At 35.8% G+C, this 17,166-nt stretch overlaps 1 protein-coding gene across 1 annotated transcript in view; it reads right to left on the reverse strand.

Moving 5' to 3' along the window:
- Positions 1 to 1,953: 1,953 nt before the first annotated feature.
- The window catches only part of LOC107666367 (calmodulin-lysine N-methyltransferase-like), a 126,580-nt gene continuing 111,367 nt past the window's right edge, over positions 1,954 to 17,166 (reverse strand). Inside the window, exons 10-14 of the mRNA XM_016457627.1 lie at positions 11,591 to 11,654; positions 8,922 to 9,012; positions 5,066 to 5,129; positions 4,806 to 4,941; positions 1,954 to 3,216 (exon numbers count right to left, since the gene is read on the reverse strand). Of these exons, the coding sequence (XP_016313113.1) occupies positions 3,124 to 3,216; positions 4,806 to 4,941; positions 5,066 to 5,129; positions 8,922 to 9,012; positions 11,591 to 11,654 (448 nt within the window). The 3' untranslated portion in view covers positions 1,954 to 3,123. The remainder of the gene's footprint in view (positions 3,217 to 4,805; positions 4,942 to 5,065; positions 5,130 to 8,921; positions 9,013 to 11,590; positions 11,655 to 17,166) is intronic.

Here is a 17,166-nt window from a genome sequence, read left to right on the forward strand (position 1 = left end):
ACCGTATTTATTCTATGTATTAATATATTCATGAATCTAGATTGATGCTAATTTATAAACAATATAATTTAACCTTAATTTGAATTAATCATATACCTTTATACCTTTATACCATTATCAACCATATCCTACTCTAAAATATCCAGTTTGTTTCCTAAAGCACCACATCTTTGCACTACAAAACAGCAAACAATGTAATTTAGACTGTCTGTACTGATAGACAATAAGCCAAACTACAGGTAACAGGCATGCAGTGCCTTTTAATAACTACCCTCTTCCTTTTTTCCACTCTCTCCCTCCGTTTACAGAGTATCTCGACTCTCTCTCTCTCTCTCTCTCCCTCTGCATCTTGACACAGCACACTGAGCTTAATCGCACATAATTGGGTGGGTGGGACAGTGGGACGGCCCAGGCTTTGTGTGCAAAGGGCAAGTGGTCAAGTTAATGGAGCCCTTGTAGTGAACAGGGAGCTCTCTCCCTCTCCTGGGACAGAGGGAGGGGACAACGGACCTCTTTCAAATCTCAAAAGACAGAGTTGGGTTCCTTTTTACCCCTCCCCTCTCTCTCTCTTTTCCAAAGACTGACTGACAGGATTAGCCTCATAGCGACTCTACAGCTGAGCTCAAGTTGGCTATCAGAGCATGGGAAATGAAGAGGCCTAGAGAGACAGTCAAACTGTGAATTGAGGCACATCTGAGGCCATCCGCTAGTCAAGTGACACTGCAGGACATATAGTCAGGTCTGAAAGTGAGAACTTTTTTAATTTAATGCAAATGTTTTCATAAATATACTAGTAGCATAACAATTTGAATGAAAATTTAGTTGCAAATTTACTTGAGAATACCTCAGTATTTGGTTTGAACAAATAGCATATGCTTATTTGATTAATAATCTATAAATAGTGCTGACTTGGTTAAAAATGTCTGAAATCCTTAAACTTTATTTCTAGGTTTAAACTGAAAAATTAAAATTAGATTTTTTTTTGTCCCAACCTTTAACCCAACTGTTTCTATATATAAAAATAAAATAAAAAAAAGAATAATTCATTTGTACAATTGATTCATTAAATACAATGAAACAATTTTGGCATTAATCACTATAACGATGAGCCATCACACCACAAATCAATTACACATTATGTGACACAAAAAAAATTAGCGGTACACAGAAGGATTCAAAACAATGATTTAATCATTACAAGCACCTGCAGTGTCAGTGAGAAACAATCACGTTGGACTCATCTGTGTTTTGTACAAATGTAATCACAGTGCAGGAGCACACAGCCCTGAACAATTCACATCAAACCAAAGAGCTCTGAATGAGGTGTCAGCAGCTCACCATCAGGAGAAAACAACAGTGGGGAAAAATGTAATCAACCAAAGATTTATTTGTTAAAATGCAAAAAATTGTTTAAGAGTTTAATATTTGGGTGTAAAATAATTTTCTTCTGAATGTACACCAAAAACCAACTTCTGTATGTCCCTTGATTTACAAAAACAGAACTATTGAAGCTTGTTTCCGCCATGGGATAAAAAAAATAAATAAATAAAAAAGGTAAGTGTGACTTTTTATATCATAATTCAGACTTTATAATGAGTTCAAGTTTATATCTTGCAATTCTGAGAAGAAAAGTCAAAAATGCGAGATATAAACTTGTCAGAATTGTCAGAATCATGAGAAAAAAAGTCATAGTTACCTTTTTTATTATTTATTCTGCAGTGAAAAAAAACAGCAGGATGTAAATTTATAGTTAAGACGAAAAAAGTCAGAATTGCGAGATATAAACTTGAAAAAAAAAAAAAGACACGAGAAATCGCAATTAAATTATATATTTTATATTCCATGGCGGAAAGGGGCATCTAAACAGAACTCCTATGAACTGTATCTATTAATTAAATTTAAACTTGAAAATCGTCATCATTTACTCACCCTCATGTCATTTCCAAACACATATTCCTTCATGGAACATAAAAAGAGAAGTTTTGCAGAATGTCCATGCTGCTCTTTTCTATACAATCAAAGTGGATGAGGACCAGAGGCTGTCAAGTTCCAAAAAAAGGGCAAAATAGCACCCAGTCCACCCAGCTTTCACATTATTTTAAATTCTCTAAAGCTTTTGCTTGCAAAAAAGACTGAAACTTAAGTTGCTATTCTCTGAAAACGATAGTTATGATTACCATTCACTTTTATTGTATAGAAATTACCAATTTGGACATCCTGCTACAAATAATCCATTTTACATTCTATGGTTAAAAGAAAATCAAATGGGTTTCAAAAGACATGCTAAATGATGACACCATTTTCATCTCTTTATGAGGCCATTAGTCCAGCATGCACAGTGAGTGCACTCAAAACATACAGGAGAGCAGTGCTGCAGGTCTTACCAGTGGTAGTGTGACGCTGTCAAGACATCAATTCAGTCTTAGTCTGGCCTAATCTGTCATACCTTGTCAGTTCTTCAATAAAAAAAATGCCAGGTGAAAGCATTTCACAGTGAAGCAAATAACATTCAGCGCAACAGCATTCATCTCAACCCCTCATAACCTTTGGTGTCAGAATGAACTTTTGAATGGAGATACAGAATCAGTAGCTAACTGAGAGCTGGTGTCATTATGATAAGATCTCATGATCAAGACGTCTTTGTAAAGAGGCGAAGATAGCCCTGCGAACCTGATTAGCTGTATCAGCCTCCAGAGTCGAATTCACAAATTCATAACGTTCTGCCCTGAAACATCATCTCTGATATCACGCATACTCACAGGCATTGAATGAGTTCATATCTGAGCGTCACATCCGCAGTGTTTGTAGGATGAGAGGGAGGGATGTGTTCTCCATTCCCATTGAATGCATATCACACTGTTGTTGCACAGTAAACAGGTCAAGTACACACACACGGCAACTCACCTACATAGTCTGTTTTCACTGCGCGCACACACACACACACACGGTAGTTAAAAAAAATTATCCGAGTTGAGGAGTGTGATTAGAGGCTGTTTAGTCCTGACACACACACACGCACACACACACACACACACACACACACACACACACACACACACACACAGGAGCTGAGGACACAGTGGCAACAGAAAGGCAGCCTGGCATGAGATGGCTTTGCCCAGCTCAGATCAGGGCTGGACTGGATCCGTGAGTGAGCGTGAGGAGAAGAGGATAGTGGATGTTCTCATCATACACCTCCTTTCCTTCTCTCTGCATCTGAAAAACAAGATTCAAAAGTTCAGAAGCAGGAAAAAAAGATGGGAAAAACTACATTGCTGAATCAATAACTGAGTCGCTCAGATATACAGTGGGTACGGAAAGTATTCAGACCCCCTTAAATTTTTCACTCTTTGTTATATTGCAGCCATTTGATGAGGAAAAAAAATTAACAAATGATTTTAGCAAATGGCTGCAATATAACAAAGAGTGAAAAATTTAAGGGGGTCTGAATACTTTCCGTACCCACTGTATGCATGGTTTCAGGATATGCAAATAAACATTAGAATTAAAGTACTATATAAATAGCCATGCCAATGCAGTGACATTAATTCATTCATTCATTTAAAAACATTAAAAGTGCACTTCAAACATACAATGACTTCTTCTCTGAAAAGCATATTTTAAAAATCGGAATTAAAATTAATTTTAATATTTTTTACAAAGTATGTCATTCTTATTAGTAGTATTATTATTAGAGTTATTATTTTAATGAGGAATTTTTTAATATGATATCAGGACAGATCTCATATCATAATTAAAAAAAAAAGCCTCACTAAAGGAATGACATTCCTGAAAAGAAAACCTTAAATAGTTTGGCATATTTTATCATTTATTAGAAAAATATATATATTTTTAAACAAAATTGCACTGCTTTCTAATATTGTTCTAAATCAAATGTGTGACCAACATGCAGAAAAAATATGAAGTGATATCATAAAGAGGAGACTATCATAACAAAAAATTCAAGTGCAAAATTGTCAACAAGTCTCATAAAATAATCCAATAATTTGACATTTTTAGGACACAGCATGGTTAGTTCAAGCAAATGTCATCTAGTGCGATTATCCAACAGTGTTATTTTAGTATTATCTATATACTATTATAGTATCTATTCGTATTTAGAATTATATTTTTATATTTCATTTTTAATATTAAGTGCTTTTGTCATTTTTACAGTTTTTATTACTATTTAGTCTTTATTTACTTTTATTTCAGTACTTTTATTTTAAAATTATTATTATTATTATTTTTTTCAACTTAAAACATTAAAATATTGCCTTACTAACTGAAATAAGATAGAGTTGTTTTCATGTAATCTTTATATCTATTTTATTTCAGCTTTATTTCAATTACCAAAAACCATTTTAATCATTTTATTTTTAATTTTTAGTTACAGTAACAACACTGCTACCCAAAAACTTTCTATTTATGAATTTTACATATAAAAATGAAAAATAGTTCTATTTTGAGAAATACATTTAAATACTTCTTTTTATAATGATTATATATGATTAGGATTTGGCTTGATGGGGTTTGACGCACAGCGTCAATGTTCAAATGAAACTTACTCTACTGCTTTCCCAACTGTTCTGACAAATTAGAGTAAGAACATTCTATTTCTGCTCCATTTCTTTAAAAAAGCTTCCTGCGATATGCCCTTCACTATTGGTATGTGCAGTGCAAGAACCCCCTCTAACAAACAAGGACAAGCGGCAAGAATCCCACTAACTAAACAATCATGATGGCCTGATTAGAGTAGAGGTGTATGCAGAGGGAATGTCACGCAGCCTTGCTGTACAATATGCCCTGTGGGTCTGCTTTTCTGCCACCGTCTGAGCTCTAGAGTTGTGGCACTCCGTGCACTGCCAGTCTCTTCTGCCCTGGAGCTCAGCCCTGTCCCAACCAATCAGATCCTCCAAAATCCCACACACTCCGCCAGCACTTAGAAAGAGAAACAGGCAGTTCATTTATGAAAACAAGATCCCTCCAAACAGCAAACACAGCTGACGTGTGAGTAGGTTTTCAGAATGATTCAAATGTAATCAGGGCAGAATTAGTCACATACACAATCACTACCACCACTTTTTTATTGCCACCATTGGCAATAAAATTGGCACCATTGCCACCACCTTTCCAACAGGACCGTCATATACAGAGCACACCAACTCTTCCATCAGGCTAAAATTATATCATTCACATGTGAAACTGAAGGCAGAACATAAACCGGATCACTGATGTAGCTAAGCATCCTCCATTGACTACAAACTGAGAGAAAAAAACATTACCAATGAATGTTAAATCAGTATGAACATCATTAAGTGATTCCCAAATGGATACACATGCTCCTTCTGTCTTACTCTAACATTCACCTCATCATCTCTGTGGCCTGAGATAAAATAAAAACAGATAAAAGGCTGCTCTCTTGCCCTTGATGTGTGTTATCTCTCTCTCCACCCCTCGACACAGCAGCCAATGTTTGAACCCGTGACCTCTCTGTAATCGGGGCAGCCAGCCGACCAACACTAAGCCCAAAACGAGGACCGACACATTCACACCAACCCAGACAAATGTGAGTGCAGTGCAAGAGAGGGTAAGATCAAATCACCTGACGGTACCCTGCAACGTACACTTAAAACCACAGGGAGCATATATGCTCCGTCTTAAGGCCACTGTAAACAGCACACGGAGCAAGAGTTCACTGATACTTTCACAGGATTTGAAGAGAGAAATTTACCAGTCATCGAGAGAAATGTAACATTTATTAGTCATTTCACATCATTTTAGTATTACATGAAGTGTGAAAAGGAGTTATATTGAGCTTAATTCCCCTCAGGTTTCTGCACTGTTGTTTGCAGGTATAAAGAAATGTGACTGTTATAATGCCATTATTATGATCAAATATCACAAAATAGTTTATAGAAGATACATACTGTAAAATTAACAAATCACATTTATTATCATTACATTTGGGAATGATGAACTATAATAATTTAAATATTTTTTATTTAAATCTATATTTAAATATTAAACAGTGATTCATTCTCACTGCATTTGGGAATTTCAGGTCAGATATATTAATATACATAATTATACAGATATTTTACATTAACTTTAACATTAAAAAGAATATTATTTTAAAATATTAGTCAAATGTAAAATAAAAATCTATTTTAATACCTTTTAAAAATACAATTTATTTCTATGATGGCAAAGCTGAATTTTCAGCCGTCTTTACTCCAGTCTTCAGTGTCACATGGTCCTTTAGAAATCTTTCTAATATGCAGATTTGCTGCTCAAAAACATTTCTTATCATTATAAATGTTGAAAATGGTTGTACTATTTAATGTTTTTGTAGAAACTGAGATGCATTTTTTTTCAGGATTCTTCAGTTCTACAGAGCAGCATTTACTTGACAATGTCAGTAATTTTTTATCAATTTAATGTGTCCTTGCTATCTACAGTATATATATACCGAACACTTCTCATCTGCCATGACTGAAGTGCTGCAGAGTGTTCCATATGAATTAATTTTGTCAAGTTAGATGACCAAAATATATAGACATGCGTCAAGTGAACACTGCGTAGGGAGCTTATGAATTGGAACACAGCTAGAGAGCGTGCACATGGAAGTTAGGATTGAGAGAGGCCCGGAGGAAAGAGAGAGTGCGCAATAAAAGTGTTAGAGAGTGATATAGCAAAGAAGCTTAGAAAGAGAGAGAGAGGAAGGGGAAAAAGGCAGCGAGCTTGCAAAGGTGAAAAGTTTAACAGGCAAAGCTGTTCCTCCTGATCACAGCCTGCTAATCAGCTTCATGGGTGGCTGGATAAATCGGCTCCTACTTTTTAATCGCACGGCTGCCAAGATGCAAGCCATTTATTTTATTGCTGCTTTTCCCTCCCTCTCTTCGGTCCCCCTCAGCCTGCTTTTTGCATCGAGGAGAGCGAGAGGAGTTCTTTAGAAAGCACGGGATGAAGCGGACAACCGGATGCTCGCGCTACAGGCCCCAGAAATGGATAGATTCGGGTGTTAAACGCGCCGAGAGCAGATACGGCCAGACAGACAGCTGGAAGTTGGGAGGATGTAGAGAGATTAAGTTAATATGTGTATGTATATGTGTGGGTGTGAACGGGGGATGTCTGAATTAAAATTCATGACTCTCTTCACAACCATTTGAGTAACAAGATTAAGATGGCCGAGTAGAAAATAGCTGCATTATCAGGCGGCTTGCAGTCCTCCAGCTGCTGGTGCTCTATTCCAGAACAGTGGGGATAAGAGGATAACACACAGCCCCCTCGCCACGTCCCCACACCGCTGAGAGCCCCATCCGCGGCCGGCCTGCACACGTGGGAGGGAAGGAGGGAGGACATTTAGGGTCTTAAAGGAAACACTTCAATCTCCAAGACATCAGAGGCTGGCTGGAGGTGAGGAGTGACAGACGACCGTAGGTGTAAGTCCGGGAGGGGCCCATAGACGCTGCTATAATAGAAGACTGTGATTTGGGATTCTGAAGGAGGTGGGGCATGTGATCTATTGTCTGCCGCGCGTTTCTTTGTGCGCTTCGTTCCTTACGTTCTCACCCAGCGCACACTCGCAGGGGGCAGGGTGTTCATCAGAAGATAAGAAAGAGGAATTAATCACTTTGAGATATGATGAGGGCACTTCAGCTCGCCCCTCGTATCACACACACAGCTGACGGCAAACCGAGAGTAAAGACACACGCACACGGGCGCGAACAGCGGGACTCTTGACTCAGCTATCTCGGCCCCTTGCTGCTCATGTCATTATCCACGCAGAAACACAGCAGGTGGTCGGGCTCAAAAAGATCCCGTTAGACTTCAGGTGCATCGGGGCAACACGAGGAAAAGGTGAATGCATTAGCTAGGTGTGTGTGTGCTAATGGGCAAGAGTGGTACCGTTTTGGCTCATCTGGACAATACTTAAAGGCGCTGTGAGCGATTTCACACATTTCGCTCGCTTCCAACACTGAATACATTCGCTGCCCGTAGTATCAGCCATGTGGCCTCTCTGCAAAACGGTTCACAGGTAGAGAGGATTTCTGGTTGGCTACAAATAAAATCACAGCTCGCTCACCTAAAAGCTGGAACACACTATACTAATTGGAATAGATTTTAAAACACGAGGCATCATACGCTTGCCAACTTTGTAAATGGTTACAGATAAAAACTACGCATCATACACTAAACGATACTACAGATTTTCCAAAGTCATTTCAAACACAACAAACTTACACAGAAACATGTGACTTGTTGCTAGTAGACACGTTAAAAAAAAATACGGAAACAATATGTTTTCTAAAATAGGTTCAATATATCAAACATAATCATAGTCTGAAACTAGAAAAGAGTACACTACTCGATTTTTTGTGAAATCTGTCAATTCCGACTGCCCAAACTCTGCAGACTGGCTCTGACTTTTGACAATGTGTGTTGACCAAAATCTGTACAAATCTGAATTCAAAAAGAAATGACTCTTTCTAATGATTATGCATCAAAGTGGTGGTTGTTATGCATTTACTGTAAGTGCTTCGCTAGATAAGAAGAACATTGTAAGAAAAAATCATCGAAAAATGGGAGATACTGATACTGATACAGGACATTATCCGTTACAAACATTTATTTTCACCCTATGCGTGAATCCAAATATGGGTAAAACACATGAAAAATCAGTAAGGAAAGTTTCTTCATATTAACACATTACATCAGGCTGTATTTTTATGGACTTTGTGTAAGGGCTTAAAACTTTCCACTTTAGCTGCTGTATTAGGCCTGTTCATGCTTATTAAGGGAAACTTAAGAAAAAAAAACACTTCTTTTTCCGCTCTAGGGCTTCTATGTACACCATAATTCTGCATTTCTCTTTCTCTCTCCTTCTGTCCTCTCGATTGACGGCTCTAAATTCAAACACTCTTTCCTCGGTAGCCACAATGACCCCTCAGCGTTTTTCTGCCCAGCCAACGTGTCTCCTCTGGTAGGGGCAAATACTAGAGCCGTGCCCTAAAGAGCCAAAACACAAACATACACAGTGTAGAGACACTTTACTACACTTCCCTGACGACAAATTGTGCAACGGGTAGCATAAGTAGAAGTAAATGATATGTATGTTTGAAGACCACATTAAAATACTTTCTCATTAACCTGATAATGACGCTACTTTTTTGGTATAGAAACAATTTTCACTCACTCACTCTTGTTAAATTCTTGTTAAACATACTGCAATAACCTAATCTTTTATTTACGTTTTATTTGCAACTTCAAAAAATATTTTTTTACAGACTGCTAGACACAGTCAGTGAAATCATACTAATATCACTTACTCAACATTACACAAAAACACTGCTCTCATTTGCTAAGTGAGAGGTCAGAGGTCAGAATTTGTTTTGCTAAATCAATCTTCTCCCATATTGCTCTAATAATAATAATAATAATAATAAAATAATAATTATTATTATATAAAAAATTATATATTATTGATTATATAATTAATAAATAATTAGCAATTATCAAATGTATTATTATTATTATGAATATCATTATTAAAATACTGTTATCCTGTTTGAATGTGCAGAGACTGCTGTAAATAAGTTCTTTTTAGGTTGATTCCCCTAAAAAGTCAAAACACTGTGACTCCCATCTGCTTGGAAAACAATGAAAGGCAGGGTGGGGTAGTATGATTTTTTGGACACCTGTTTGAATACAAAATCCTTCTCTTGTAAACAAAACTGCAAAAAACATATGGCTATAAATGGCCTAGTAAATTACCAAATAAAGAAAATAGCAAGCACTAAATAAAAATTTTAGCAAGCGGATTTTAATCCCTCAAATGAAAAATTGTGGTAGACTGGTAAGCTTTTAGTGTGGGGGTTGAGCTCTTTTCTCCATCCGGCCCAGCTCATCTTCACTGCGTCTCAAAGCGGTTTGCATCATTACATTCTATTTGATTTCTCCCAGGTATTATATTAGATAATAAACAAAAAGATTAAAGCTCACCTAATCCAATCAATGGCTGGAAGCGCATCCCCTCTCTTTATAGATCAACAAGCCCAGACCAACCAGGCAAGCTAAGAGGATTACCCAAAGGTTCAAAGTTTCTTTGAAATCCTTCGGTATTAAATATGATTTCATATTTTGTTCATATTATTGCTTTAATTAAATGAGCAACAACACAAATGAAACAAACAACTACTAATATGAGAAAAGACTCATCTCAATACAACAGATGTTTTCATTTTTTCATAAGCTCCACGCAGAACGTACACCGAAAGCGCACACATACACAAACGAGCATATCTACAGATGTCTTAATCAGCTGTGTATGCTGGCCGGATGCTCTGCTGGCATTTTAGAATAACAAATTAGAGTCATTAGGAGGAAAATTAATTGGTTTCAATAAATCAGCTCAAACATTTGGTCAGAAGGCTATGGGGAAAATCACAACAATAAATCTGTTTTACCCCTTCTCGACTCAACAATGAGCCAGGAAAACAAAATATTTTCACATTATTATTACCTGACTAGGAGAATTAATATTTTAATGAAAAAGTTTTAACAATTACTAACAGCTTCCCCCCCGTGTATTGGAAACTTTTACTATGCTTTCAATTTATTGCTGCAACCTTGCTGCCAAATGCTTTGTGTATATCGATTTTGTGTTAGCCTTTTACAGACCATAAAATATGCAAATCTTAAAAATTATAATAATAAAAATATTGTATTTTTTTTATATAAAAATATATATTATATAAAAACTACACATTTTTAATAAGCTAAACAAAGAGCGAAAAAATATATTACAATATTGTTTAGAAATGAAGTTATGTGTTTACTAATTACGTATAGCATCATTTCCACAAAAAATATGGCCCTATTTTTTAGTGTACATAATTACCGAAGAGACATAAGCAAAGACTGTGCTTAATATAAAATATGAAATGCATAAAAATAAAAAGTTTAATACATTTTATATAAAAAATCTATCTATCTATCTATCTATCTATCTATCTATCTATCTATCTATCTATCTATCTATCTATCTATCTATCTATCTATCATTTTTTATTACCATGACCATTATTTTCATTGGAAAAGACACATTTTCCTGTAATGCATGCATTTTTTTACACTAAACAAATTAAATAAACAAGAATTTAGTTGATCAAGATTACTTGAAAAACACCCAAATACAATTCTTTTTTTTTTTTTACCATCCCTAACATACACTAGGGATAACACATAACATCTCTGTCTCTCTCTCTCACACACACCACACCACAGCCCTTTACATAAAGACATCAAATATCAAAGACGATTCATGAAAAACGTTAAAGATAAATACAAATCCGTTGTTATCTTTGAAGTGTTTTTCATTTGCTGTTCAGGGTCTTATATCAAGAGGGCATGAAAGAGGACTTGTGGGTCTTATGATTAGTGCAGTGCATAAAATAGATGAGATGACCCAATCTAAGTTGCACATAATAAGTATTGAAGTATTACATGATATTAATCCTGCCATTCCATTACTCGCTCAATCACTGCATGCCAACTAATTACTGAGACTCCATACACACACACTTACATCAGGTCGCAGTAATCTTCTTAGTGCATCAACCAGACTGCTTCTGTACTGGTCAAGAAACAGACTAAGAGAAAAAGAGAAAGACAGAAAAACTAGAAAGATTAGAATGCATTGCAATGATAATGGCTCCAGATAAAGCAGCAGGCTATTTATTTTCACTGTTTGCGAATAAATCCACCAGCATGGCAAAAAAAATAGCTGATGCTCTTTTTTCCTCAGATGTGAACAAATCTTGTTTCAGTGACAGCACTCAAATCAAAGGTAAAACACACACGCTAGCAGAGATGAACGATCAAGGAAGTATCAGGTGGCGTTAACATGATACAAACTAATACAAAGTTACATACAAATACATATATAAATGCATACCATCAAAGAAATAACTTGCATGTTAAAATACATTCAAATTGAAAAGTTATTTTAAATTGTACTAATATTTTACAATACTAGTTTTCACTGTATTTTTAGTGAGCGTAAGAGATGTCTTTCAAAAACATTTAAAAATGTTTAATTATTCCAAACCTTTGGCCGGCATATATACACACTGTTCTTTGATCTATGGAAAGTGAATTAAACAGCATTTTTAAAAGTATTATTTTGTAAACAAATGTCTTGACTGTCACTTTTGATCAGTTTAATGCATTTGCTGTACATATTCTTGTGCTTTTTACATATTCGTAGTAGTACAGCTATTTTTATAAGAGCAAACCATGTTCCAGACTGAATTTACTTGTGAACTTTTTAGTCCAATCACCTCTGACCCTGCTAAAAACACTGCTCTCGTTTGCTTGGGGTCAAAGTTCAGAGTTATGTTGATTAAACCTTATTTTTGTGATCTCACTGGCCACGTCTAGCGGTCACGAGTCTGATGGCTCAAAGAGTTTCATTAGCAGTTCAACTTTTGACCCTGTGTTTTGGGTGGAGTAGGTCAGTCTGGACAATAGAGGGTGAGTTTAGGGGTGAGAGGACAGGAATGTTCGACTGGCCACACTGGCCTTGACAGGGTACGTCAAACAAAAAACCCTTCCCACATTACCAATGGTACTTCCTCCCTTACTTCCATATATTGACCTGTCAGTGATGTAATACTTGCCTTTCATTCTTTCTCCTTTAATTAAATGCATTTTCTGTGTATTAAAAAGGTAATGACCATCCACAACAGCACCAGCATTATGTCAGAGCTTTGGGCTGCAAGATTTGCTTGTTGGTATTGTTGTCGTCATCGTCACCAGTGGTTAACTGACATTCAAATCCCTCTCTCTTGCCTGGCCTGTGTGAACAGTGCATTTACAATGCTATAAACAGAAGTGTGGTAGCATATTACAGAAGTACATAACTTACACAGCTCGCCAGGATGGAAAACACACCACAAATGGGACATGTCTTGGAATATTTTTGGCTGTGGTAATCTTAAGGTGATGGTAGTAAGATTAAAATATGGGACCTAATACAGAGTGCATTAACCCCATCCCCTCATTGAAACCTAAAGGATTGAGTGACGGCAGATAAATGACTCATAAAAATCATACCATCAATAGGAGCTTATGCTAAGATGACTGACATTAACTGATGGGACCGAAAACCTTTCATATGTGGAGATGTTTTTACAGATATATACTAAATTTCCTTCATGCTCATGGACACTTTATGGCTAGTTTTTTAATTATTATTGTTTTGTTTTCATTTATTTATTTGTAGTCTATGTTTATTTTTTTAATGTACAAACTACATTTAAACATAAACCTTAAGGTTAAAAGGTTTTTAGGATAATTTTAGTCGTGTGTCCAAAATTGTAACTGGAATCGATCAATCTGTCTATCTATCTATCTATCTATCTATCTATCTATCTATCTATCTATCTATCCAAAGCCATTCTCATTGGTTTGTTTGTTTGGTTGTTTATTATTGATTCACTAATTCAGGTAATTAAAATTTTATGACGCTTCAAACCTTGAAATCACAAACAACTGTACAGAAATCAACACTTAAATACTGTAAATGACGTTGCCAATTTATCTAAACGACATCTAAATAACTGGTAAATTATACAATTTTTCAGAGCTATTGGAAAAATTATTGACCAGTCCCATTTTTGTGCTATTTTTAAAGCACTTTTATGTGTTGCTTTATTTATTTTTTTCCTGTGTGCTACTATAGTTAAAAGGGCTAAACAATACAGCTGGGCAGGTGACACAAAATATCATACTTGGGTGGTTAAGGTAAGGTGCTCTAAAAATACACAGAGGTAAATATATATATATATATATATATATATTAGGGGTGTAACGGTACACAAATATGACGGTTCGGTACGTACCTCGGTTTTAACGTCACGGTTTGGTATGATTTCGGTACAGCAGGGGGGAAAATTTTTTTTTTTAAATGGTTTACTGAACAAGTTGCTCTTTCTTTAAATACATTCAGTTATAGTTTAAATGTTCTTAGTGATAAAAATCTCGGTTCACATGCGTACCGAACCGAAAGACCCGTACCGAAAACTACAATAAATAGATAAATAAAAGTAAACATGCGCAAAAGCTTTTATCTGGAGTCCACAGACACAGGAAACTTAGAGGAAGCCAAGATGCCAAGCTCTCTCAGTCAGTCATTCACTATGCAACAAGACCACTGCAAGAATTGACACCAGCCGCCTAAATTACACTGTGTGTGTTTGTGTAGTGAAGTGCTTCAATGTTCTGTGTGTGTATGTAAAGCAGTAGCATAAACCAGGGATCTCTAAGAGACATGCACTGTCACTTATGGTTCAGTTGCTGTGGGAGGTCACAAAACATTGCCGTTTCATAGACAGCAATGTTGTAATAAATAAATATATAAAATATATTCAATAATTGTTTCAATAATTGAATATATTCAATAATAAATAGAGGTGCATCTCAATACATTAGAATGTCGTGGAAAAGTTCATTTATTTCAGTAATTCAACTCAAATTGTGAAACTTGTGTATTAAATAAATTCAATGCACACAGACTGAAGTAGTTTAAGTCTTTGGTTCTTTTAATTGTGATGATATTGGCTCACATTTAACAAAAACCCACCAATTCACTATCTCAACAAATTAGAATACTTCATAAGACCAATAAAAAAACATTTTTAGTGAATTGTTGGCCTTCTGGAAAGTATGTTCATTTACTGTACATGTACTCAAAGATGCACCTGTATATAAAATATATTCAATAATTGTTCATCTAGTAAATTCAACAGACACGATTACACAACAACTGTTTTCACCTAAGGGAATCTCATACACACATTGTATGGAGATTCACCTGTTAGTGTCAGGCACCCATCAGCATGGGAACTGCTGGAGGGATCAAGTGGAGGATACAGAATACTGATTCACTTATCGTGGAGCACAGCTGACTGCTTCTTCACATGCTTGACCCTAGCCTGGTGTTACTGCGATTCCAACTAAGGATCTAAGTGATGGGATACACCGTGTTTTTCCAGAGTGTCATTCCATAGCACTTTAAAACAGACTCCCTGCGAGCATGTTTACATGTAGTCACTATGGAAATGGAGCTGAACAGAAATGGGTTGCACTTTAAACCTCCATTATAAAGTCATTAACACACATTATATAATCTATATGAAACTTAAAATATCAGTAGTTCATGTACATTCAATATCAATGAAGCTGGATGTCAGGCCAATCTAAGAATAGGGCTTCGTGATATTTACACGTGAGCAGCTCATGATCCGGTGTTTTCAATGTATCAGAGCAGCATGGAACTCATTTCTGGATATGCTGTGGGTTTGAGTTGCTTATAACTTGAATTTTGGAAATACACATGTGCTAACCATCTTCTCAAACTTATAATGAGAAGTGCTTATAAACTGGCTGTTGTCAACAAAAGAGATGCTTTAAGGTCTCTCTCTCTATGCAGTTTTATGCCAGAAAAGCTTGATGGACTTACATTTAAGATTGCATTAATTAAGATTTTTTTTTTATTTACAGTGAAATATTGCAAAATAATAATTTCTTATAATAATAATAATAATAATAATTATTATTTTATAGTCATATTGACATATAATCACAACATTTTGGCCAAATTGTGCAGCTCTACAAATAAGCACAGCCAACCTAGGGAGAAAAAACATAAATCGCTATCATAATTATTATCAAAAGAAAAAAAGGCAATTATATTTTTCCCCCAAACTGTGCAGCACTACCTAAGAGGTTCAAAATAACCAGAAACAAAACAATTGCATTTATTATTATTTCAGTACAGATTATTTTACAGACATTATTGTAATTCTCAAAGGTGCACTCTCGACAACCTTTTTACAATTTATGACCATTAAAAAAAAAAAAAAAGATTCAATATAGTAAACAAGAAAATACTTTACTTTTTTTTTTAAACTCTGCTGTAGCAGTCATGTTTCATTTATCGATGTTTCATTTAAACATTTCTTGTGCTGTAATGCTGAGAACTCAGAAACAAGGGCAAGCAGACTTCAAATTTAGTCATTTTAAAAACATAATAACAAAAGTACAAGAAACTCGAAACAAGAAAACGGAAACATGAAACGGAAACAAGAAAAGACCTACTGCTTTACATGGGATTCTAAATCACACACCTGATGGACACTTGACTATACCATTAGGAAGAGCTGTCAATGGCAGAGAAGGTCACATGACAATGACAACATGGCGTATGTATTGTTTAGGTTTTCATTCATTCTACTCACCTACTATAGTATGCTTTTTTAACAGTTGCAAAGTTCCTCATTAAATGTAGTACCTATTTAGACAGTATATTTCCAAACACAGCTAAGCACACAGATGCAGACAATCAGGGAATAATGATAGGAGGAACAGGAAACAGGAACAAGACATAACTACAAACTAAAAGACTGCAAAACAAGAGCACACAGACCAGCAATAAATTATAGTGGTGCAACGTATCACAAAACTCACGGTTCGGATCATATTACGGATTTTGAGTCACGGATCGGATCATTTTTCGGAGCTTAATTTAAGTACTTCTATACCACAGCACAAAATACTAGCTTAACTAATGAAGTTAGTAATAAAACAAGAACAATTACACAAATTACAAGCATTGATGAATACAACATAACACAGTTACAAATAAAGTCAGTAACAGTAGTATTCAGGTGCAGAATTGTAATAATTAAGTGTAAAACAACACAATAATGCTCACTGCATAAATTAAATACAGGTTAATCTTTGTTAAAGCTGTGATGTTTGATTAGCAGACAGAAGCAGGTGTTTATAGGCTGCTGCCTCTTTAAGACCAAATGCACGGACCTAATATTGACACGCATCCGGTTTCTTTTCACAGCTGTTTACATTAATGTGTAAAATATCAAGACAAAACGCGTGCAAATTATAAACTTTCACTCTTTGACTTAACAGCTAATCCGCGAATCACATGCGTGCCGAACCGTGGGGACTGGTCCGTACGGATCATGGATCATCTACGATACGTTGCACCCCTATCTCATGTTGTTCCAAATTTTATAACTAACTTTCTTCAGTGGGACTGGGACACAAATCAGGGATCGGCATTAAGGACTGTCTAATGGC

Source organism: Sinocyclocheilus anshuiensis, unplaced genomic scaffold (genome assembly GCF_001515605.1).
Source record: "Sinocyclocheilus anshuiensis isolate Anshui unplaced genomic scaffold, SAMN03320099.WGS_v1.1 scaffold63, whole genome shotgun sequence".
NCBI lineage: Eukaryota > Metazoa > Chordata > Actinopteri > Cypriniformes > Cyprinidae > Sinocyclocheilus > Sinocyclocheilus anshuiensis.